This window comes from Prionailurus bengalensis, chromosome B4 (genome assembly GCF_016509475.1).
Source record: "Prionailurus bengalensis isolate Pbe53 chromosome B4, Fcat_Pben_1.1_paternal_pri, whole genome shotgun sequence".
Classification (NCBI taxonomy): Eukaryota; Metazoa; Chordata; class Mammalia; order Carnivora; family Felidae; genus Prionailurus; species Prionailurus bengalensis.
Window position 1 is genome coordinate 34,647,034 of NC_057358.1, and position 25,934 is coordinate 34,672,967.

Consider the following 25,934-nt stretch of genomic DNA (forward strand, 5'->3'; position numbering starts at 1 on the left):
TTAGAGTACTATAGTCTTTTAATGTAGTCCGCCAAGTTTTCTTGAAGAGCAGGTAAATTCTTCTGGATTTAAAATAACTCCTTCCCAAGTAAGGGGGAATGAACTAGTATTACATATTCTGAAATGATCTAATTTTTATTGACTTTTTACTCCCTCTATATGATCCCTGTTAAAAGTCAAAAATTAAAATATGTTAAAGTACCCAAAGGTTAGAACATGTAGATTTTTTACTTAAAAAAAAAAAAAATTTTTTTTAATGTTTATTTTGTAAATGAGAGCTGGTGCACAGGAGCAAGAGAGTGGTGGTGGTGGGGGGAGATCTGAAGTGGGCTCTGCACTGACAGCAGCAAGCCAGATGTGGGGCTTGAACTCACAAAAGGCCAGATCATGATCTGAGCTGAAGTGAGATGCTTAATTGACAGAACCACACAGGTACCCCAGAACTTGCAGATTTTTTAAGATGAGGTACTAAAAATTGATTATAAATAGCTTAAGTTATTTTGGTAACAATGAAGCAGGAATCCCAAAGTTTGGGATAATTACAGATGTAAAAAATTTTCTGCTAAATCAGAGGCCCTACATCATTTAAAAACTATATAAAACTTACTCTCAATAAGTTTTTGTTAAAAATCAAAGTGAAATTCACATAAAATTAACAATTGTGAAGTGTATAACTCAGTGGTATTTAGTACATTCACTATGTTATGTAACCACTACCTACATTAGGTTGCAAAATATTTTTAGTACCCCAAAAGAAAACACTGAACCCATCAGCCAGCCAGTCCTTACTCCCCACTCCTGCAGCACCTGGCAACCACTGATCTGCTCTGTCTCTGTGGATTTACTTGCTCTGAATATGTCATATGATTGGAATTACACAGTATGTATCTCTTCAGTTGTGTTTTCAATGAATTAATATTTATGCTAAGCATGTATGATACAACAGTTGAGTAACTTAAATTTATAGCATATTAAAAAAGCTTATTAGACAATTCAATAGCAAAAAAAACCCCAATCTTTTTCTTCTTAAAAAAAATGAGCAGAGGGGCGCCTGGGTGGCTCAGTGAGTTGAGCACCTGACTTTGGCTCAGGTCATGATCTCACAGCTCTGTGGGTTCAAGCCCCACATCGGGCTCTGTGCTGACGGCTCAGAGCCTGGAGCCTGCTTCAGATTCTGTGTCTCCCTCTCTCTGCCCCTAACCCACTTGATTCTGTCTCTGTCTCTCTCAAAAATAAGTAAACATTAAAAAGAATTAAAAAAAAAATGAGCAGAGAACCTGAACATTTTTCCAAAGAAAAGACCCAGAAAGCCAACAGGTACATGAAACATTCCTAATCATCAGGGAAATGAAAATCAAAACCACAATGAGATGTTATTACTTCACACCTGTTAGAATGGCTATCATTAAAAAGACAAGAAATAACAAGTGTTGGCAAGGATGCAGAGAAAAGGAAACCCTCATGCACTGTTGGTGGGAATGTAAATTGGTGTGTGGCTTTGTTTCATCATGTGCTATAATTTCAGCAGTTCTTATCTGATATGAATTCTCAACAATTATTATTTTATACAAATTGCATCATACAAATCTGAAAAAAAAATCCATGCTATGTACCAAGAATCTGTTTTAAAACTTTTGTTCTTGGGGTGCCTGGGTGGCTCAGTTGGTTAAGTGTCTTGACTTTGGCTCAGGTCATGATCTCGCCGTTCCTGAATTTCGAGCCAGCATCAGGCACTGTGCTGACAGGTCAGAGCCTGGAGCCTGTTTTGGATTCTGTGTCTTCCTCTCTCTCTGCCCCTCCCCTGCTCACACTCCATGTCTCTCTCTCAAAAATAAATAAACATTAAAAAAAAATTAAAAATTTTTGTTCTCATTTCCAGCAGTACACCACTCCAAGCTAAAGCAAATATTAATGAAAATACCACTGAAGGATCGGACTCACTGCCTGGAGACACTTTTAGTAATGTTTTAATTTTTAATAGTTTAAACACTAAGAGTTTAAAGAACAAGTACAACCAAAGGAACAAAAACAAAACAAAAAAACCCTGAACAGTTAACAAAATTCTTATGCTGTTTGACACTGCATTTGTTTTTCCTTTATAAGTGGTCAGTTGTATAAGTGGGGGGGAGGGGGTATCTAAATTCTTTATTTATTTTTTTATTTTTTAAATGTTTTATAGATAAGAGACCTGCTAGAATCAAGGGGGGGATTTTAATGAGAAGCTAATTAGAGACACCACTTTGAAATCCTCTAAAGTATTATAAATAGAATCCGGTTGAAGCAGTGCCTAGACTCCCCTTCCGTGCTCCCCCCCCTCACCCAGGGCAGGTTATCAGACACCCTGGCACCCTTGCCACCTTTAGTAGCACACTTGAGACCATACCACCACAAAGAGGTCCCTAGTAAGAGTAATGTCCAGAGTGTCCTGACAAAAATAACTAATGCAGCCCTAATCTCAGAGTTTAGAAAGACTATCTCCCTTTGCTAATATTCTCCCCAGGAGTCACAATTAAAAGACTTTTTGAGGCAAAGATTGGACTCCTAGGTAACCAATATAGGTCAGACATGCTGCCTAAAAGATTTTAATGGCCTGATGATTCTCTGCTGCTTAAACAAAAGCACAAAACTCATAACACATCTAAGGTTTTCTCTAGGACACTGGGTACCGGAACAGATATTCAGGAGCTCTACAATTCCATGGTTAGTTACAACTAAAACTAAAGAAAACAGAAAGAAAAGAATATTACAAAGAATAACTAAAAGAAGAAATTTTAGTATCTGAAGTAAGCTTTGCTTACAGCCATGAAAAACAAATTTTAGGTCTGTATTCAGATTACTATGTAATGTGAAATGTACATTAAGGCATTTAGGACTCAGTACAGGGACAATGAACAGAAAATAGGAAAGAACTTTCAAAGAGGTGTTAACTCTTAAGGTACTGAAGAAAGTGGAGAGGACACAACAAAACAAAAGGAGCTAGAAAACCATTTGAGAACTATGGCTGGATACCAATTACCAAAGGCCATTCCGAAACTAATGATGCTATAGGAAAGAAGAGACTGGGGAGACTGAAGTCAGTCATGACAGAATTGCCAATCATTAAAAGTTGGGCAATTTATCTACTGGCAAGAACATGTCTATGAACTGAAAAACAGAAATAAAGGTTAAATGCAAATATATTTAAGTAAATAAAAATTTATAAATTAATTTTTTCCTTTTTTTAGGCTCAAGGTAGAATGTATTTAGTTAATGATAAGATCTCTGTAAAACAAATTATGCTGTCACCTGAATTTAAGTCATGAAAACATTACTCTGAGGCAGTAAGACCACTAAACAATGTGATATTCAACAAAACATAATGCTAAAAGGCATTAAAAAGTTAAAAAGTACAGAGACTGTAAGAACTGCCCAGCACAGAGTCTGGATTTGAGATTGTAATTAGCAACAAAGAAAAACCTCTGGTAAAAGAAGAGTGAGGAAATGGAGGTTTCAGAGGATTGAGGGCCGTGAGTACAAGGCACCTTCTATATAACCTTCACAGACTGGGAAGGGGGATCTAGGGAAATCACTTGCTGGGTGCTTTCATTGTGACTGTCTCTCCCTGAATTCCACTCTCCTATTGGACTTCCAGCATCAAATATATCATCACCTGCAATCAAGTTCCTTTGGCCTCACATTCCTTTACCACCTTGACAATTTTTAAATCTTAGTAAATGTAAGTATCAATTTTGTCCCTTCCTATACGTGTGCTGCTAAAGTCATTTAACTACCCTAAACTATGGTACAAAATGAAAATGCCCAAACATAGTCGGCTTCTGGATGTGGGGAAACCCTTTTTTAAATAAATTAGTTGTTGACCTAAATATTGTGTCTTCATTAGATCTCCATTCTCACCTTCAGAGGATAGATGAACATCCAATGTGAACTCCTAACGTTTTCCTGCCCCATCAAAGTTTGTGTCTTTAACTTAGGAGAAACGGGAGAAACTCCATGGCAAGGCCCTGCTTCGTAGGCACTTCAGCTTACCAGAGTCAGCTACATGCAGTCTCTTTCTCATTCATGGACATCTTTCATGTCCATGCTACATCTCAATTTAAAAAAATGAAAATTCCACAAGCTCTCTTCAACCCTGCTTCCTCTTTTATTTTTTTTATTTTTATTTAAAAAAATTTTTTTTCTTCAACGTTTATTTATTTTTGGGACAGAGAGAGACAGAGCATGAACGGGGGAGGGGCAGAGAGAGAGGGAGACACAGAATCGGAAACAGGCTCCAGGCTCTGAGCCATCAGCCCAGAGCCTGACGCGGGGCTCGAATTCCCGGACCGCGAGATCGTGACCTGGCTGAAGTCGGATGCTTAACCGACTGCGCCACCCAGGTACCCCTCCCCTGCTTCCTCTTTACTTTTTCACAATTTGTTTTCTTTCACTGTCATATTTTTCTTTTTTTTTTTTTTAATTTTTTATTTAATGTTTTATTTATTTTTGAGACAGAGACAGAGCATGAGCAGGGGAGGGGCAGAGACAGAGGGAGACACAGAATCTGAAGCAGGCTCCAGGCTCTGAGCTGTCAGCACAGAGCCCGACGTGGGGCTCGAACCCACGGACCGCGAGATCATGACCTGAGCTGAAGTCGGACGCTCAACTGACTGAGCCACCCAGGTGCCCCAACTGTCATATTTTTCAAAACAACAAGTACCATGATACTAATGACCCTCATGCACTAATGACCCTCACCTGCCACTCCCCGACCTCCACCATTTCCTCCATTTTATTATTTTAAATGTTTATTTATTTTTGAGAGAAGAGAGAGAAGGAGGGGCAGAGAGACAGGGAGACACAAAATCGGAAGCAGGCTCCAGGCTCTGAGCTGTCAGCACAAGCCCAACACAGGGCTCGAACTCACGAACTGTGAGATCACGACCTGAGCTGAAGTCAGACACTTAACCAACTGAGCCACCCAAGCACCCCTCATTTCCTCCATTTTAGACCTACATTTTCAGTAGCAGGGATTCCACTATTCTTTCCTGCTGGAAGTACACTGCTAATGGATCTACTTTCCAGTGTTTCCTTAAAAAATCATTTATCATGGTGTGACCAGAAAGGTAGCTTCCTAAAACAAAGCTCTAATGACATAACCTCACTAACTACTGCCTGTCTATTGAAAATATAAGCTTGAGAGTCCGGAGACTCAAAAATTTCATCGTTCTGGCATTTTCTTCCACTATATATAACAACACATCTTATATGCCAGACACATCCAAATATATACTGTTCTTTTACCACATTTATATATCATCATGCCTCTGTGCTTTGTTTATATTATTCTTGTGTATTACTCCTCTGCCCCCACTATCCACCATCAAAATCTTAGTCATTCTCCAAGGTTCAGGTGAAGTATAGTTCTGCTTGCCTCAACTCCCCTTTCTTTGCCCACTACTAATTTTTTCCATTTTTGCAGTCATGAATTTCTACTACATAGATATCTATTATAGTGCTTATCATTCTCACCTATATTAGATATGTATATGTTTATCATCACTGGAAATTAATTGTTAAGATCCAAAAGAGTGCAATGTCATATCTTACTTTTTAATGACTTCTTTTTCTAAAAGTGCATCTCATGTATAAGAATGCTCCATAAAAGTCTGAGATTTAGAAACTGAGGTAAAGGTAAATTAAAAAGTAGGAATAAAAGGAGTACCTGAAATAAAAATGGAACAATCCTTTTGAACACTTAAAACTCCTCTCTACTCTCACACACACTCACCTCTTGCTTGATGGATTTGACGGACAGGTGGTCAGACATCCACCTAGGCTGCAATTCTGCCTTTGTGCGCTGTGGACGCTTTCCCTATAGTTAGAAGTGAGGAAAAGAAAGGAAAAGACAGATTAGGGTGTTCTCAGCTACTGCTACTGCTGCTGCCAGGATTAGAGTGGCCTTTAAGGCACATGGGTTACGGCTTTACCTAAATAAGAGCCAAAGGTATCCTTTGGACAGTCAATAAAATGACTATTCAATTCCATAAGGTACCAAGCCAGTTTATTTTCTTAAAAGAAAAAAAAGAAAAAAACAAAAAGCAAAAAACTTACAGACACCAAGTGTCTCCTCTATCAATGTTTATCACTGGCAAGAAACTCTTTTAACTATTTAGATACTAAAAAAAATATTTTGTTGCAAATTATTAAGAGAAAGCCATGTTTTACCACTTTTCACTGAAGGGAATGGCTCTGAAAGGAGGCATTACGTGCAGATGGAGGCAGAACTCCCCTAAAAGGCAGCTCAGTGGCAGCAGTGAGAAGTGAGGGTGGCTGCCTCAGCTGAGAACCAAAGTAGCAAGACAAAAGTGGGGAAAAAGACTCAGGGACCAGAAATCAGAGAGCTTGCCTGAGAAGATTAGACTTGACAAAATGTAAAAGCTTGAAAGCAATCACTATAGGACATTTCAAGAAAGGAGTTTCGAAACTTAACTAACGCTAGGTATTTACCTAAGGTCAGCATAAGTTTTGGAATTTTTGTGGAATGAGCCCCATAGCTTCGCCAATGTAACCTATATTGAGGTGGTAAGCAAAGGCTTTGCAGTTAAGATGAGTAATTTTGTGGCTTCAGTATCAGTATCAGCATTACCCAGGTTTGGTTCCAGTACCACTTAATCCAAAGTCTTGAAACTTGAAGAATCAATGAGGTAAAGGCACAAAGGGTAGAAAAAAAAGTGACAAAAAGGTGTGGTCTATACAATGCAAACATACTGCAAAGCAATTGTGGTAGATTTAAAAAGAAGCTTTAGAAAGCTTTCCTGTTAGGAGAATGACCAGGCCTTAGTACAAATGTAATCTAACCGTCAAAGTGTCACGACCCTCTTTTTCACAAAAGCTACCACAGCAGTTTCCTCAAATATGCCTATGAGCGACTCCTTTACGAGCTTAAAGACCCCAAGAGGAAGAGCTCTTCAATTTTAAGTAAATGTGAAAATTTACCATGGAATTCTCTTTTGAAGGGATTGTACGAGTTTACCATGCTAGTAGCAATAGCGGCTAATATCAACTTGACTCCAAACTTTGCCAAATCAGACAAAAGTTACTAATGTGGAGAATGGTAGTCTTGACAAAGAAGATGAACTTGTTTTCCTACAACTTTACTCTTTTGTGTGAATTATCTATACTCTAAGGCAATTCATTTGTTAAAGACCTAATGTTTATAAGCTGTTTAAATATTACTGCCTGTAATATTAGTAACAAATACTTTTACTAGCTTAGATCTTTTATTTAAACCTTACCATAAAAGCTTAACTTTTATATGGTCAAAGAAAGCTTACTGATTCTTTTATTATTTCAACATTTAGAGAATTATTTATTTATTAATCTGTTTTAACTTTCTTCACACTTGCATTTATTTTGGTAAGATTTAGTTTTCTACCAAGGTTTCTCAACAATTATCTACAACCATGAACAATGGATGGGACAAGTACCTACTGGTAGCTGTGTACTATGCCAGGTACACTAATGTGGTTTCTTTTGCTTAATTCCCATAGAAACTTCTGTGAAGTTAGAGCTTTCATTTTACTAACAAAAAATAAAAATTTAGAGATATCAAGTAACTTATCCAAAGGGATAACTAGAAAAGGGAAGCACCATTATTCAATGAAGTTTGAAAGAAAAGCTCTTAACTCCTGCTATGCCATATTAACTCTCTGTCCACTGTCCTAGCTGTTTTGTGCTTTTACATACTGAGATGATGACCTGAGCTGAAATCAAAAGTTGGATGCTTAACCAACTGAGCTGTACCACCCAGGCGTTCCCATACTGTATTTTATATATAATGGGTGTATCTGTGAGCACCACATTATGTTCTACTGATAATATGTTTCAAATGTCACATTTGAATCACTGGCATTTTTCATTATTACAAAAAAAAAAAATCTCTCTTGGCCAATATAATTAGGATGGATAGTGGTAGGGTAACATAGTTAAAGCAAGGAATTTAAAAAATGTATATACTTCAAGCATGTATTTTACTTAATGTATAAATGTACTGCCATTCACCAATCATATGATGCAGTACCCCATTGAGAGGGGTTTCCTATGAGTCAGTCATATAAATTAACCTCTTAAGCCATTATCTGTCCTACCAGTTTTAAGTGAAAGTGAGATGTTAAGGAGATTGGATTTGTAATCCATATGCAGAAACCTTATCATTTTAATGATTTTTGTCCTATTCAATCTTTTACTGCTTTGCTCTAATTTGAGAATTAGCTTTTTATTTTTTATTTTTAAAGTAAACTCTACACCCAACATGGGGCTTGAACTCACAGCCCCAAGATTAAGAGTCACATGCTCTCCTGATTGAGCCAGCTAGGTGCACTGCCCTGAGAGTCAACTTTTTAAAGAAATGTTTATTATTTATTTTTTGAGAGAGAGAAAGAGAGTGAGCAGGGGAGGAGCAGAGAGAGAGAGATACAGCATCTGAAGCAGGCTCCAGGCTTTGAGCTGTCAGCACAGAGCCTGATGCGGGGCTCAAACCCACAAACTGGAGATCATGACCTGAGCTGAAGTCAGACCCTTAACTGACTGAGCCACCCAAGCGCCCCTAGAGAGTCAAGTTTTTAAAGCAACTCATATTCAATGATTTTTTTAATGGAAAATTTTCAAAGAAATTTTTATGCTCATATTTTATTGACTTCATAATATTTGTGTAATTACTGTAACAAGTACAATAAACACAAACACATTTGTAAAAATATTACAAATGTTGATGAACATATGTCTTAAATGCTAAATGCCAAGGCACCTGAGTGGCTAGGTCTGTTGAGCATCCGACTTTGGCTCAGGTCATGATTTCACAGTTCGTGAGTGCAAGTCCCACATCGGGCTTGCTGCTGTCAGCTCAGAGCCTGCCTCGGATCCTCTGTACCCCTCGCTCTGCCCCACCCCCATTCACTCTGTCTCTCTCGCTCTCTTTCAAAACTAAATAAACATTAAAAAAAATTGCTAAATGTCAAGTTCAGCAAAGACCGTGAAGATTGGTACATTTGTACTGCCTTGAGTAAATCATTTATGATAAGCATGTCTGTTACATGAAGGACCCTTCAGAATGCTTCCAATATGCTGATTTAAGTGATAATACATATGCTTCTTATCCACCTCTCCTAACACTCCTATTTTACAATACTTTTTATCTACCTGTTATTTTGGAGAAAAATTTTTATTATCTTGGGATTTGGCTAAGGCTATAATAAATCTCAATTTATCTTGGTGAATATTGATATCTAAGCATCTTTCCATGGCGCCTGTGTGGCTGAGTTGGTAAAGCGTCCAACTGTCAGTTTTGGCTCAGGTCATGATCTCACGGTTTCGTGGGTTCGAGCTCCATGTTGGGCTCCATGCTGACAGTGCAGAGCCTGCTTGGGATTCTCTCTCTGTCTCTTCCCCACTCGTGCTGTCTCTCTCAAAATAAATAAATAAACTTAAAAAAAAAATCTTTCCTTCTAGGAACAGAGATCTTAATATATTTACATGAGATTTAAAAAATATGTATCTACTTTTACTTGAGATTTAAAAAATATGTATCTACTAACAGTTCTGTAGCTTTTTCTTTCTTATCAACCATGTACAACTCAAGTTAGTTTCACAGCAAAATTTGTTTTGTTGCTACTGTAAATGGGATTTTTTCAGCAATCTTTAAATATCAGTATGCCTAATAATCACCTGAGAGCTTCTACAACTGCATATTAACAAATAACACCTCTAACAATTCTGATAGGGGTTGGGAGTGGTATACTGGCAAGAATCTGAGCTTTTAATAAGTGTGCAATGTGATTCTGATGCAGAAAGTCTAGTTACCCAGCACTATTACTAACTTCTAATTAACAGACTTCTAAGCAGATTCATCATATTCCTCCAGGCAAAATATTTTGCCTCTGACTCTTGTTTGTATCATTATACTAGATAAAACTTCCAAGACAATGTTACCAATATTAGAACCTAGGGATTATTAGGAACAAAAGAATTATTATTCTTTTGGTGAAGGATGGCTTTTATTTGTTAGTATTAAGGACTTGACATTTATTACTGAAGAGGGTGTGTTTATATGAAGAATAGGAATCTAAGATATCTGTATCTGAATGAACAAGTACCCATTTCTTTCTTCATTTTTGAAATGTTTAGAAGTTATCTTATTTTAAGGGTTTAGAAAAATTTACCTGTGAATACATTCAAGTGATTCTGGAATTTTTTTTGTTTTTTGTTTTTTTTTAAACGTTTATTTATTTTTGAGACAGAGAGAGACAGAGCATGAACGGGGGAGGGGCAGAGAGAGAGGGAGACACAGAATCAGAAACCGGCTCCAGGCTCCGAGCCATCAGCCCAGAGCCCGACGCGGGGCTTGAACTCACGGACTGCGAGATCGTGACCTGGCTGAAGTCGGACGCTCAACCGACTGCGCCACCCAGGCGCCCCTTTTGTTTTTTGTTTTTAATTTTTAAAAATGTTTATTTATTATTGAGAAACAGAGACAGAGCACGAGCAGGGGAGGGGCAGATAGAAGGGGAGACACAGAATCCAAAGCAGGCTCCAGGCTCTGAGCTGTCAGCACAAAGCCCGACGCGGGGCTCGAACTCACAAATCACGAGATCATGATCTGAGCTGAAGTCAGACGCTTAACCGACTGTGCCACCCAGGCGCCCCTGATTCTGGAGTTTTTGATGGGATTCCTTTGTGATAACTCTTTTCCCCTAATTACCGAACTGCTAAGATTTTTCTCTTCATTTTAAAAATTTTTAAATTTTTGAGAGAGATAAAGACAGAGAGAGAGTAAGCAAGCAGGGAAGGGACAGAAAGAGAGGGAGACATAGAATCCGAAGCAGGCTCCAGGCTCTGAGCTATCAGCACAGAACCCGACATGGGGCTTGAACTCACAAACCGCAAGATCATGACCTGAGTTGAAGTCGGACACTTAACAGACTGAGCCACCCAGGTGCCCCTTAGATTTTTCTACTGCACAATTTAGATTCTCTTGTTTTTGTAATCAATACCCTATTTTACTAAGGTTTGTTAATTTATAGCACTATACGCCTTTCAAAATACCAAATCTGTTATTATTTGGCTTGTAATTTCATGTTTCTTGAGAATTATAATTCATGTTTATCTTATTTTAAAAATTTTTCTTTTCTTGCAAAGAATAACTTTTGAAATTTTTCCCATCAAAACCATCAGTTTTATGCTTGTAAGTTTTTTTTTCTTAGTTCATCTATTCAAAAAAATCATAGGTTGAACACTGCAGTAAAAAAGCAGAAATTATAAGAGCACCTGGCTGGCTCAGTTGGTAGAACGTGTGACCGCTGATCTTCGGGTCAAGGGATTGAACACAATGGATGTAGAGATTACATTCACTTATTTTTGAAAGACAGAGAGAGACAGAGCACAAGCGGGGGAAGGGCAGAGAGAGAATGAGGAACAGAATCTGAAGCAGGCTCCAGACTCCGAGCTGTCAGCACAGAGCCCGATGTAGGACTCAAACTCACGGGCCGTGAGATCATGACCTGAGCCGAAGTCGGACGCTTAACCGACTGAGCCACCCAGGTGCCCCTAGAGATTACTTTAAAAAAAAAAAAAAAAAAAAAAAAAAAAAAGGCAAAAATTACAAAAGAAGGATTAAGCAGAATAGTCATATGCTTTATTGATGATTTAATGTGTCATCATTATATATAAAGTCACGTAAAGTTATAAAACCATCTCCATATAATAGTTACTTTAAGAAAATTAGATTAAGGGTGCTTGGGTAGCTCAGTTGGTTAAGCTTCCCATTCTTGATTTTAGCTTAGGTCACGATTTCAAGATCGTGAGATTGAGCTCCGTGTTGGGCTCTGCGCTGAGTGCAAAGCTTGCTTGGGATTCAATCTCTCTCTGTCTCTCTGTCTCTCTCTGCTCCTCTATCACTTGCTCTCACAAGTGTTCTCTCTCTCAAAAAAAAAAAAAAGTTAAAAAAATCAGATTATGTGTTTCAATTCCTGGAAAAATTGTCACAGTGGGTAGCAGGTCACAAACTTAAGTATAATTATAGTATATAGAATTAAGTATGGTGATGGGGAAATGGGGATTCTTTTTTTGCTCATCCATGAAAATGTAATTATTGAAGCACTCTTTAAGATCTCTAATAAGAATGGTGACTTTCTACAATTTTCCTTTTAAAGCACCAACCCACTTAGAAAAGTTAGAAATATCACTGGATTCACAACAAATTAATATATTTCTCCTTCTGTTTTTCCCTGGAGGTGCTACAGCAATTAATTTATTCTTTCTCTTCAGATTTCAGTGGCAGGTGGTCAAAATTTTCTGACTTCTATGAACATGTGCAACAGTCAGAAGTATTAGAATTATTGCAATGAAATAAGCAAAGTCAATGACTCTTGAGCATCCACCATGGAAAAGGCTTTACATTAGGTGTTATGGGGTTTAAAACAGTGAGATATGGTGCCTAATCTAAACAAAGCTTAAACAACTCAAAACAGAATTAAGTCATGACAAAATGTGTTAGGTAGGGGCGCCTGGGTGGTTCAGTCAGTTGAGCATATGACTTCAGCTCAGGTCATGATCTCATGATTTGTGGGTTCAAGCCCTGTGTCAGGCTTTGCGATGACAGCACAGAGCCTGCTTCGGATCCTCTGTCTCTCTCTCTCTGCCCCTCCCCCACCCCTGCTCGCTGTCTCTCAAAAATACATAAACATTAAAAGAAAAAAAACATAAGGGAGAAAATCCTAAAAGTAGGAGACACGGGAGATCTTACAGAGAGTAGTATTCAAATAGGCAGGGAAGTGGAAGGAGAAAGATGCTTGAGAAAAGACGGGGCACCTGGGTAGCTCAGTTGGTTGGGCGTCTTACTTTGGCTCAGGTCATGATCTCACAGTCCGTGGGTTCGAGCCCCACATCAGGCTCTGTGCTGACAGCTCGGATCCTGGAGCCTGCCTCAGATTCTGTGTTTCCCTCTCTCTGCCCCTCCCCCACTCCAGTTCTGTCTCTCTTAAAAATAAACATTAAAAAAAAAAGGCATACATGAGGGTGTATATGCATGAAAATATAGAAGTGTGATTTATGGAACTATAATGTGAAACCGGAAAAAGCATCACACATTTGGAGCTGGCAGAGTGGCCCTGGAGCTACAAAGACAAATACCCTTCAGAACTTGCTGCTTACTGGGAGAGAGAGGATTTCTGCCCCCCCACCAAAAAAGCAGCATATATATACAGAAGTTTGCACAGGCTCATAGGAGATACACCTGGGGGCTTGGGGAACACTTTCTGAGGAATGTTATAGAAGGGAAGTTGGTTCTAAACTGTGAAAAGCCATCCTAAGTACTATGGAATGCGAGTCACTGAGGATTTTGTGGGGCTAAGGAGGATACTGGATGATCCAGAGTGAAGGAGAGTGGGTGGCATGAGGTCCCTTTTTAACATTCCAGATCAAAGTGAAGGGCTTGTAGCGCTTCCAGGAGACACTAGAAATGTATTCAAAACTTAATGAATCATCCTTAAATAAAGCAGCTTTATAGCTACTAAAGAAGAGGAGGAACCACCTATTTGCATACCTTTTGGGCAATCATGTTGCAGATCTCAGGCAAGAAGTCCTCGCTGAGGAGCTTATAGAGCTGCCGTTCTCGAAGAGAGGTTCTCTCCCGAAAACTCTCAGTGACCTGTCTCCATTCTTCTTCTGTTTGGCATAGGAGCCACCAGTTCCCTTGACCTGGCCCTTGGGACCCTAAAAAAGAAAGGATAGGTTCATTAGATAGATATCACTAGGACCTTTTTTCTGTTTATTCTCAATTTCATTCCCCCCCTGGGTATGAACAAAACCAGGAAATAAAAAAAAAATTTTTTTTAAGGGTATTAATTTTAAAAAGTTGATAATGTATAATTTTGATTTTCCTGTTACTATTTACACCTAAAAGTATTGTGACCATCGTAATTACAGATTTTAATAGAAATGCTTAAATATACTTACTTTTCTATTCAAAAGGTTCTGATTTGATCTTCTGCAGTCTTCCTGTTTCATTTATGTTGACATACTGTATATAAATTGATATTCCTCTCCCACTCCCAGTTTTAGACAATTTGGATTATGGAACTGAAATCTGGTTAGGAATCCAATATAATCCCTTACATAGCATTTTACATTAAAAAGATAGGTCTTTGAGAAGTTGCTCATTTATCCAAATGTAATGTGCCCATTACACTGTGCCCAGGTTAGAAAGCACAAGTGAAGATCTGAAGTTATCCATCAGATGGAGAGATAGGCAGAGGTAAGTGTGAGGAAGAGAGAACTGAAGAAGGGCAAATAAACCAGTCAGGAGGCTACTGCAATAATCTTAATTGCTTTGCATGGCTCCGGAAAAAGAGTTGTCATCATAATATAAATCAATCATATTTACTTAGTCTTTTCTAGTTATTTTTGTATCTTAGCAAGAGAACATGAGTGCGGGAGACAGGCATGCATGGGGTGGGGAGGGAAAGGGGGGGTGTAGAGATAGAGATAGGCACAGAGGCAGAGAGAGAGAGAGAGAGACAGAGAGAGAGAGACAGAGAGAGACAGAGAGAGACAGACTCCTAAGCAGGCTAAACATATGTTCAGTGTGGAGCCTGATGTGGGGCTGGATCCCACAACCCTGGGATGGTGATCTGAGCTGAAATCAAGAGTCAGATGCTTAACCGAATGAGTAACCACTCAGGTGCCCCAATCTTTTCTAAACTCCAACAAAAGTCATTACCATTTCTTGTCTGTGGCTCGGATGCCAAGGAGTTTTCTTCCTGTTTTTCACTGAAACACAGGGAAAGGAGGCACCAATTAAAACAAAGACATGTTCAAAATTGTTCTGTACTTTCCCCATTAAGTTAGACCCAATTAATATTAATACAAGGGTGTGTGTGTTTCAATGGGACAAAGTCAGGAGGAGGAATGACTCTACTGAATAAATAAATACCAGGATGTCGGTGTGTTGGTATTGAGGGGAAAGACTGACATAGAGAAATCCAGTGTAATGATAACACTTTATGTACAGGAAAATATTAGGTTTTAAAACATTTTTTTGGAAGTCAAACAGAGGAGTTAAGTGTTACCAGTTAAATGCCTGCCCCATCTGCCCTGCCCTAAACAATAGGGATTCTAGTGTCTTCCTCCCTGATCAGGGCTATACTGAAGAAAAGCATGTTTAATTTAACCCCATATTAAGGTAGAGGTTAAGAACGCAGGCTCTAAAGTCAGACTGTCCCCATTCAAGGCTTGCCTCTTACCATGTGACCTCAGGAAAGTTAATTAACTTTCCTTAAAATAGGCTATAAATAATGCCTACATCACAGGGATGTTGGAGATTAAATTATTAAATACAGAAGCGTTCAGTGAAATAGTGTTAAGTATCATCATCATTTGTATACCTGAATCATGTAGGTCACTCTCTATGGCCTTCTGTTTGTTTTCAATTATCTATAATAGTGCTGCTCTATAGAACTTTCTGCGAGGATGAAAATGTTCTGTATTGTCACTGTCCAGTATGGTAGCCATGAGCCATATGTGGCTACTGGGTACTTGAAATGTAGCTGGTATGACTGAGGAACTGAATTTTCAATTTTATTTAATTTAAAAATATACAAATACTGTACTGCATACAGAGCTCTAAAGAATAAAATCACCAGCAGAGGGTAGCACAAGTCCACATATGATGTTAAAATGATTCTAAAATCCTCATAGTAAGATACCTTAATTGTTGGTACTGAACAGGGAAATGGAGATAGGTATAAAATAGCTTCCTGAATCTATAAGAAAGTCTAGACTGCTAACAAAACTCTGAAATGGATGCCATGTGTATACAAAATGATTAAAAAACATCTCTCACAAAACCAATAGAGGAAAGCTATGCTTTGTAATCAAATTCCTGGAAAGTTAAGTGGAACACTGATTCTTAAGTTAAAAAAAAAAAATCGAATTCTGACTGATTTATTCATAATGATTCCTAGAAATAAATACTTCTTAGTAGTTAATAAGCAACAAAGAGAAATCTGGCCTGCTTCAAGCATTTAGATTATTTAGTAGTTCTATAATTTAGAGGAAAGAAGTGGTTTGTCCTCTGTTATTAGAATTTTTAAGAATATGACTTAACTTCCATAGCTATAGAATGATAGATCTGATTCTTAAAGAAAATATATTTATACAGTATAGGCCAGATTTTCAAAATTCTTACATTAAAATTCACATGGTAAAATTTCCTAAAAGATCACGATGTATAAAACAAAATTTCCCATATGTAACAATCTGTTTCCTTGCTAAGATTAAGCTCTTACCTGTAGTTTACCATAGGAAATTGTATTCTAAACACAATAAAACATATTTGCTACTAAAATCTCCTTATAGGGAAAGAATTAACTCTTAAACTTATATAGGATATATAAACCTATTAAATCCTGATTATTAGTCAACAGTTAACCAGAATTAACTTAGCTCTACACTCCTATGAAAAAAACATGTGGCACAACCAATTTTGAAAGTTAATACATATTGAGCACTTTCTGTAGGTCATGCATGGTTTTCAGTCATTTATACTGTTACATTCATTATCCTGTTCAACTTAATCCTTATTATTAGTAGTATACCTACTGTCCAGTAAAAGAATAGGCTTAGAGAGGGTAGTTCATGCAGCTAGGGAAGCCCTAGTGTACACTTGGTAATTTTATGAAGATTCTGACCCAAGCCTTCATAATCTAAGTCCTATATCCTTCCAGTGGCACGAAGGAAAATCAAGGATGAAAGAGCAAGTGCATTAAGGCCCTTTCTAGTGTGCGGGTTTATGACCCTCATACACTAACACGAATGTCTTACCTCACTATAATCTCCTCCTGTACTTTCTTCCGTTTTGGGGGTCTTCCTCTTCTTTTTCCGGTTTTCCCAGGAACAGCTAAGACACTTTTTTGGCCTTCACTTTCCCTACGAAATAGCACATTAAATCAAAATGTTCTGTAATAGAATTGATACTCAGCTCAGTCATGATCTTGGGTTCCTGAGTTCAAGTCCTGTGTTGGGCTCTGTGCTGACAGCTTGGAGCCTGGAGCCCGCTTCAGATTCTGTGTCTTCCTCTCTCTCTCTGCCCCTCCCCTGCTCTCGCTCTCTCTCAAAAACAAACATTTAAAAAAATACAAAAGGGGCACTGGGTGGCTCAACTGGTTGAGCGTCTGGCTTAGGCTCAGGTCATGATCTCACAGTTTGTGAGTTCGAGCCCCGAGTCGGGCTCTGTGCTGACAGCTCAGAGCCTGGAGCCTGTTTCGGATTCTGTGTCTCCCTCTCTCTCTCTGCCCCTCCCCTGCTCGTGCTCTCTCTGTCTCTCTCTCTCTCTGTCTCTCTCTCACTCTCTCAAAAAATAAACATTAAAAAAAATTTTTTTTTAATACAAAAAAAAAAGTTAGATGGTAGCATTATTTTGGGACACTATGGAAACAAGGTCCCTTCCTCATTTAGGAAGCATTTAGTAAGGTGTACATTTCAGGCATTCTTTAAGGTCCTTTCGGTCCTATGCTGATGAAGCAGATCATTAATTCTAGTAGAAAAAAGGAGCTATCAAGAGTCGATTATGACAGGAAAACCACTGCAGTGATGTGGTGGTACTATGGGCAACCTACTGTATAGAGCAGTCTATGTTAAGGCAGTGGGACTCCTTGGGAACCTCAAGTCCAAGCAACAGTATCTTTCACCATTCTGATAGCAGAGGCTACATTATGAATTCATTTTTCTTTCTGCATGAAATAACTCTTTGCCAACTCTTTATACACATGCTGTTATATCTGACTCCTTCAGAAGAAAAAAATTTGTGCTGCAGAATTCCGATGTATTTAATTTTAATGACATTTCTGTATCGTAGCTATCCCAGCCCTGACCTCACAGATTATACCTGCTCAAAGAGAGTTCTCCATTGGATTTTCCTTGCACTGGGTCCTCCTTATACATTCGTGTTCCATAGAAATACCAATAGAGTGCCCCAGAATTGTCTTCACCCAATGGTTCCACACGGAGACTGTCTGCATCCAGACCCTTGGTTGAAGAACAGGGAAAAGAGGTTTGGGGAAGTAGGAAACAAAACAAAACGGGAAAACTAAAATGAAATTTCAAATTTATAGTCAGATAGACCTCATATTTTAAAATGCCTAAGCATCTTATGTAATGTTCAATCAGGACATCTGAAACACAGAATGGGAAGATGGTACCTTCTTTGAAGAGCAGGATATGGAAATATTTCAAATGTTTCCCACCCCCATCACTGCCCCCATTTTACCAACAAAACAAAACAACAAAAAAGGAATTTTGATGAACATATATTTGGTTTGGCCTTACTGTTATTTATGTGTGTATCCATAAAAGGAAAGACAATTATAACAGAGTAGAATCCAATGTTGTGAAAGCTTTGTCCCACGTGAGCTCTATTGCAGCTCCACCGTAACCTACAGTAACCTCTTATTCTAGCTGAGATCCAGTAATACAGCTCCCAATTTACCCCAGGCTCTGACCTATTTTGGCCTCCCCACTGCTATTGAAAATCTTGAGTCCTCAGCTAAGACTGTACTTAAATTGCACAATGATTTTATACTGAGTCCATGAGCAGGGCTGAAATAAGAAGTCATCAACACATTTAATCATTTCTGACTGAACAGGATTAGAAACTGACCTCCTATGAGTGAAAAGCAATAGCTCACACTCTCCCTCTGAGATAGACTTCCAAAACAGATAACAGTAGAATAAGGAGAAGGGAAGAGGTATTATATCTTCCTTCTCCAACGCATTTTTTGTAACATGTATGAATGTATGTATATAGTAGGGATGAAACTCACTCACTTGCATATGTGGGTTATAGTCTTTGCAGTTTTCAATAAATATTTCAATTAAATAAAATCAAATTTTAAAACTTGGGAAATAAAATTCTGTAGCTAATTTAGTTGCAATTTTGGCTGATGAAAGGGTGAATAAATAGGTGCCTGACTGTTCCTTTGTCAGCTGGAACTCAGCCACATAAAGACAAAACCAAACTAGAAATTAAACCAAAATAACATATAGTCATCTAAATGTATGGCTTGGATTGCCTTGGCTACAGCGGTCATTGCATACATTGTTAGCATTAATTAAGAGTCCCAAGACTAGGAACATAAGCCAAACTAGCTTTTCTTAACATCATCAGATTTTATATCCTGATTGTCTGCTTTTTTTGCTCTAGGAAAAGGTTTGCCAGTTGAGCACCTTGAGAAGATCGAAGACATCATCTGCATCTAGCCGATAATCACAGAGGCGGTGTAGGATTTCCACACGAGTACGAAGGGGTAGGTCTTGGAAACTGGCTTCTCTCAGAGGGTTGGGCTTCCCTTCTTCAAGCTCCCAGCGGTAGTTGATGATGTCCTCTAGGTAGCTGTGGAATGTCTGAGGCCTAACCATACGGCCCCAAACACAAAAATACATTAGTATAAATTACAGAGGATGGGTAGGAAAGGGGGAGAGAACTGATGGCTTGATAGTTGACAAATCTTAAACAGAAAGCAGGAAGTAAAAAGGGGTCTCAAAGCCCCTTACTGAAGTTTCATGTTATTATACCATCTACTTGGACCATATACTGTCAAATTCCAAAGAAGATAAATATGGTAAGAGGGTTTCTCACAGAATAAGTTGTTGTACTTCAAACCACAAACAGCATGTTCTGGTGAATAGATAAAAGTTCTAATAATCAATGGTATAGATTGTGAAACAGGCAAGTCTTACCTTCACTCATGCAATTAAAAAGAAACTATACAGTTTGAATGGATAGCAGTCAAAATTAGATCTGTAACTGAGATGGCAAACAAAAAAAGAAATTCAGTGTTTGCCTAACCTAATTAATTCATATTTCAGGTTAAGAAACAAAGATGGAAAAAACTTCTCTAGAATACAAGCAGCTATTCCTATATGCAACTACCATTTTGTATTGTTACATACACTTTAAAGCTTATCACAAAATACTATATTCTAAATTTTGAAGATTAATTTTTCTATAGGAAACATTTAAGACAGTTTGATGGCCACTTAAATTTTTCTTGATTAGAGTTCGGCAATTCTATAAACTGCATTTTGATTAGTACCTAAATGTGCCTTGTATTTAATATAAAATAAAGAGCTGTTTAGTTGTTGGATGGTTATTCTATCTCTCGACTATTAACAAATCTGGGCACGATTTCACCTATTGCTTGATTAAAATTTTTTTCTCACTAAGCAAGGAGCTCTAAAGAAGTTATATGTCAATGTAATTTTAAAAAGGGGCATGTACCACGTTGACTGACAATCTGTGGTAATTATGTTTGTAGAAAAAGTCAGAGGAAATATTCATGGGAAAAAAAAATCAAAGGGCCTTATGCAAATAAGAAATTAAACATTTTGCTTTTTCAAAGAGAGAAGACACTACCTCCTTACTATTGATACATCAACTGGGGAAAATGTGAACAGAGTTAGCTTATTATGCAGCAAAATACCTCCGCATATCAAGGCTCTCACAAATTTGATTTGATTGCAGCATTCACATTCAAAGCATAAGCACTGGCATATGAATACCTGGGCTTGAACCTTAGTGGGTATGGACTACTTCCTCTCTCCACTGCCTGTGAAGCTGCTACTGCCCCTTCAGGAGGGAGGAGCTGGACAAGGAATAGCTCAAACTGGCGGTAAAAAGCAGATACTGTGGCAATGGTAAATTAGAAAATAAAATGGGGTGTATTTTTAAAATTGTTTTTTTGGTAGCAAAGTGTATGAAGATTACAATCTCTTTGGCACAATAGCCCTTTACTACATGCTTTCTAGAAAAAAAAAATTGTTGTTTATTTTTGAGAGCACGTGAGAGAGACAGAGTGCAAGCAAGGGAGAGGCAGAGAGGGAGAGAGATACAGAATACGAAGCAGGCTCCAGGCTCTGAGCTGTCAGTACAGAGCCTGACGTGGGGCTTGAACCCAGGAGCCATGAGACCGTGACCTGAGCTGAAGTTGAATGCTTCACCGACTGAGCCACCCAGGCACCCCTCTATAATTTCTAATGTACACATAGTACTCTAAGCAACAAGGCATGTTTTTCTTGCAGTAAAATAAAATATGGAATCTATAATACTGAGATTATTTCACCAGAACAGCAGCTTCGCTGGAGGATGTGGCAGGAGTCAGGCTGGACCAGGCTAGGGAAACTTCTAATTCCAATGTGAGGCAAAGGAAGCACCAGCATACCAGTCCTGCAAACACTGAATGTGTATAAACAGTGTTGTTCTTTGTGCCTACAATCTGTCTGAAAGCCTCTACTTGTCTCAAAGAAGTGCATGTTTGAGATTCCTTTCCAATAGCCCTATTATCCTACTCAGTTTCAATTACATTGCTTTTGCTAAAGTTTTCTTAAGACATCTCCATACCTTACCAAGAGATACTTGAGGGCTTAGAATTCAAGCTAGATAAACCGCCTCATATAAATCTATATCCCTTTCTTAAAACATCAGAAATTCAAAAGGGGGAAAAATGTTTCAAAGGCATTTAAAACAAAAAGCCTGCAGGAAGCCAAAAATCAGGCTAACACTTTCTATTTAGTGGTTCTTAATCTATAGGACATAAAGCTCTTCAAGAATTTGATTAAGACCATATACTCTCTCCCCCTGAAAAAGAGCACGCCCACAATTTTGTGTGGATGATCAGATTTTGTTTCTTGAAGAAGACTGTATGGGCACCATACTGCTGAAAATTGCTGGAACATTCCTGACTTTTTCATCTATGTAGCTCAATGCAATTCTCTCTTAATGACTCAAATACCTCTCAACTTTCTGAAATATAATGAATTAAAATGAAATTCTGAATTATAATGAAATGTCTCAATAGAATATGGTTAACAGAAAAATCAAACTAACCAAAAGTTCTGAACACAACCAGTTTCACTTTTTTCTGGTCTGAAAAAGTTCCAAATGCTCTTAAACACCGCTCTTTTCCTTATTCCAAACTCGCAAAGTTAGCCATTTTTGAGAACCCCACCAATTAGCTTCAGACAGTATATGCTTCTGCGGGTGAGACCAATTTTGCAAGGATGGCATGACCAGAGTAAAGTATGTTAGCACAAATCTTGGCTGCTTGGAGCTGGCCTCTTGATGATGCAGGGCAACACATTTTAATATCTGCAATCTATATTAAATGATCACAGATGAAAAGAAGACTCTTGAGTTCTTTGAGGCATGTGTTAGTTCTCTGAGACACGAAAGGGTATCCCACAGTCTACTTGCAGGGGAACAATTAAGACATGTCATCATGGGTAGCATAATGGAGACCTAAATGAAAAAATTACATTTCTTTCATTGGCTACAAGTATTTCTGAAGCAGATGAAATACATGTGCGAATAGTTAAGCCACATTTAACACCAAGCACTGGATTAGGAGAAAGATTTTGGTTCCAAGTGAAGCAACAAGTAAAAGGCTAAGAACATCTGAGAAACTGTTTATTCTTTTTTTTTTTTTAAATAAACTGTTTATTAAAGATCAAAGACACAGAACAAAAAAATTTAAATAACATATCTTTTCTAGGGCCATATAGTGGCTGCCGTACCCAAACATCCTAAAATCAACATGACAGCCAGGATAAGTTAAAAAATCATGGTAATTTTAAAGAATTTAATTAAATTAAAGAATTTAAATTAAAATATGAAATATATCTTTTAGCAGAGAAGCATACATATAATATAAATTTTACATGCCTTTATGATTATTTATGTTGGGTAACAAAAAAGTACTAAAAGTCAACTGGAAATCAATATGTAATAATCTATAAAAGACAAAATACCTTTTTTCTTTTTATTTATTTATTTTTTTTAAGATTTTTTTATTTTCAACGTTTATTTATTTTTGGGACAGAGAGAGACAGAGCATGAACGGGGGAGGGGCAGAGAGAGAGGGAGACACAGAATCGGAAACAGGCTCCAGGCTCCGAGCCATCAGCCCAGAGCCCGACGCGGGGCTCGAACTCACGGACCGCGAGATCGTGACCTGGCTGAAGTCGGACGCTTAACCGACTGCGCCACCCAGGCGCCCCCAAAATACCTTTTTTGAATGGAAGCTGGATGGGACCTTAAATATTATTGGCATTGAGAAAACTGAAGCGTCAGGTAATATGTGAAAAGGCACAATAAGAATTTTGAATATCTTCTTTTTTTAAATTGATCTATCTATCTATCTATCTATCTATCTATCTATTGAGAGAGAGGAAGGGTCAGAAAGAGAGAATCCCAAGCAGGCTTCACATTGATAGCATGGAGCTCCATACAGGGTTTGAACTCACTTAACTGACTGAGCCACCCGGGTACCCCTGAATAGCTATTTATAATTTAAGGATGCATATTGCTAGCTCTAGACCCACTAAAACACACAGATACGGACACAGACACACACGCACACACACACCCAACAGAGGAAATAAAGTAACATACTAACAAAAATAACCCAAAAAGAAAGCACTGAAGGGCCAACAGAGGAACAAAATATCAGAAAGAACAAGAAAAGATGCTCAACATCATCAATCATTTGAAAATGCAAATTAAACCCACAATGAGACTAGCAGAGTGAAAATTAAAAGATGGATAATAACAAGTGCTGACTAGGATGTGGAGAAACTGGAACCCTTACATACTGTTGGTGGAATAGTAAAATGGTGCAGCCACTTTGGGAAAGTTTGGCATGGTGCTCTAAAAGTTAAACACAGGGGCACCTGGGTGGCTCAGTCAGTTGAGTGAGCGACCAATTTTGTCTCAGGTCATGATCCTCACAGTTCGAGTCCTTTGTCAGGCTCTGTGCTGACAGCTCAGAGCCTGGAGCCCGCTTTGAGTTCTGTGTCTCCCTCTCTTTCTGCTCCTCCCCCACTCATGCTCTGTCTCTCTCTCACAAAAATGAAAACACATTAAAAAAAATTTTTTTAAGTTAAATAAAGAATTACCATATGACTCAGACTGTTCCATTCTTAGGTATACATACTCAATAGAAATGAAAATATACATCCATACAAAAACATGTACACACATGTGCATACATAGCAGCATAATTTACAATAGCCAAAAAGCTGAAGCAGTGCAAATGTCCATGAACTGAAGGATAGATAAAATGTGTATCAATACAACAGAATATGTTTCAGCCATAAAAAGGAATGAAGTACATGATTCATGCTACAACACAGAGGAACCTTGAAAACACTGTGCTAAGTGAAAGAAGCCAAACACAAAAAGGCAAATATTATATGATAAGCCCTATAACAAATACCTAAAACAGGAAAAAACACAGAGATAAGAAGCAGTTTAGTGGTTGCCTGGGAATACAGATTGGAGGAAATGGGTTGTGGCTGCCAAGAGGTATTAAGAGTCTTTTGGGAATGATATTACACAATTCTGTGAATTGTACACAGAATTGTACACTTGAAAAAACCAGAGGAATAAGTGGAAAACCAACCTTATCAACAATTGCATTAAATGTAAATGGAGTAAACATCCCAACTAAAAGGCAGAAATTGTCAGACAAAGTGAAAAAAACCAAGACCAATTGTAGGATATCATCTATAAAACACAATTTAAATACAAAAATACAAACAGTAGAAGGATAGAAAAAAGCAAACAGCAGGTAAAGTAAAAAGTTGGTTCCTTAAATAAATATTTGAAAAGTTGATAAACCAGCAGAAAGACTAAAGAGGGAGAGAGGAACAACAAATTATATATCAAGGACAAAAAGTGAAGTTATCACTGTAAATCACACAGAAATTAAAAGGAGAAGAGAGTATTATTAACAGCAATATGGAAATAAATTTTAAAACTTAAAGGGGTGCTTGGGTGGCTCAGTTGGTTGAGCGTCTGACTTCAGCTCAGGACATGAACTTAAATTTTGTGAGTTCAAGCCCCACATGGGCTCGCTGCTGTCAGAGTAGAGCCCACCTTGGAGCCTCTGTACCCCACCTCCTCAGCTCCTTCCCTGATCACACTATCTCTTTCAAAAATAAATATTAAAAAAAAAACAACTTAGATAAAATAGACAAATTCCTTGAAAAATGCCAAAACAACCTACCAAAAATTACTTAAGAAATAGAACATGTGGACAGCCTTAATCTATTAAAGAAAGGGAATCAATAATAATCAAATGCTTGCACAAAGAAAACTACAAACCCAAAGGTGGTCAATTCTTCCAAATACTCAAAGAAGTATAAAGAAATTACACCAATTCTTTCAGAAAAGAGAAGAGAATACTTTTTAATCCTTGTACCAAAATTGGACAAAGATAGAAAATAAAATTAGAACAATATTCCTCACGAACATACAGGTAAAAATCCTCAACAGATTATCAGCAAATCAAATTCAGCAATATACAAAGGGGGTCAACACTTTATACTTAATGGTGAAAGACAGAATACTTTTCCCCTAGAATTAAAAGAATATATATTGAGTTGTCTTAGCCAGTAGAATAAGACAAGAGAGGAAGTAAAAGGGACACACAGAATGGCATGGAGGAAGCAAAACTGTTTTTAATTGCAGACTAGATAAAAATCATCAGGAATCTACAACAAAACCAGTAAAACTAAAAAGTCAATTCAGGAAGACTATAACAACATGGTCAATATATAGAAATCTATTGTATTTTGTATATACTGGAAACAACTAAAAAATAAAAATTTAAGGGGCGCCTGGATAGCTCAGTTGGTTAAGCGTCCAACTTCAGCTCAGGTCATGATCTCACAGTTCGTGAGTTCGAGTCCCACGTCAGGCTCTGTGCTGACAGCTCGGAGCCTGGAGCCTACTTCAGATTCTGTGTCTCCCTCTCTCTCTGCCCCTCCCCACTCATGCTCTGCCTCTCTGTCTTAAAAATAAATAAAACATTTTTAAAAATTTAAGAAAAAATAAAAGTTTAAATAAT

General features: G+C 37.9%; 1 protein-coding gene across 1 annotated transcript in view; it reads right to left on the reverse strand.

Moving 5' to 3' along the window:
- Positions 1-25,934, reverse strand: part of LOC122473289 (cat eye syndrome critical region protein 2) — a 180,704-nt gene that overhangs the window by 39,588 nt on the left and 115,182 nt on the right. Inside the window, 6 exon segments of the mRNA XM_043563606.1 lie at positions 5,768-5,851; positions 13,577-13,746; positions 14,753-14,802; positions 16,855-16,959; positions 17,918-18,057; positions 19,255-19,438. Coding sequence (XP_043419541.1) covers positions 5,768-5,851; positions 13,577-13,746; positions 14,753-14,802; positions 16,855-16,959; positions 17,918-18,057; positions 19,255-19,438 — 733 coding nt within the window.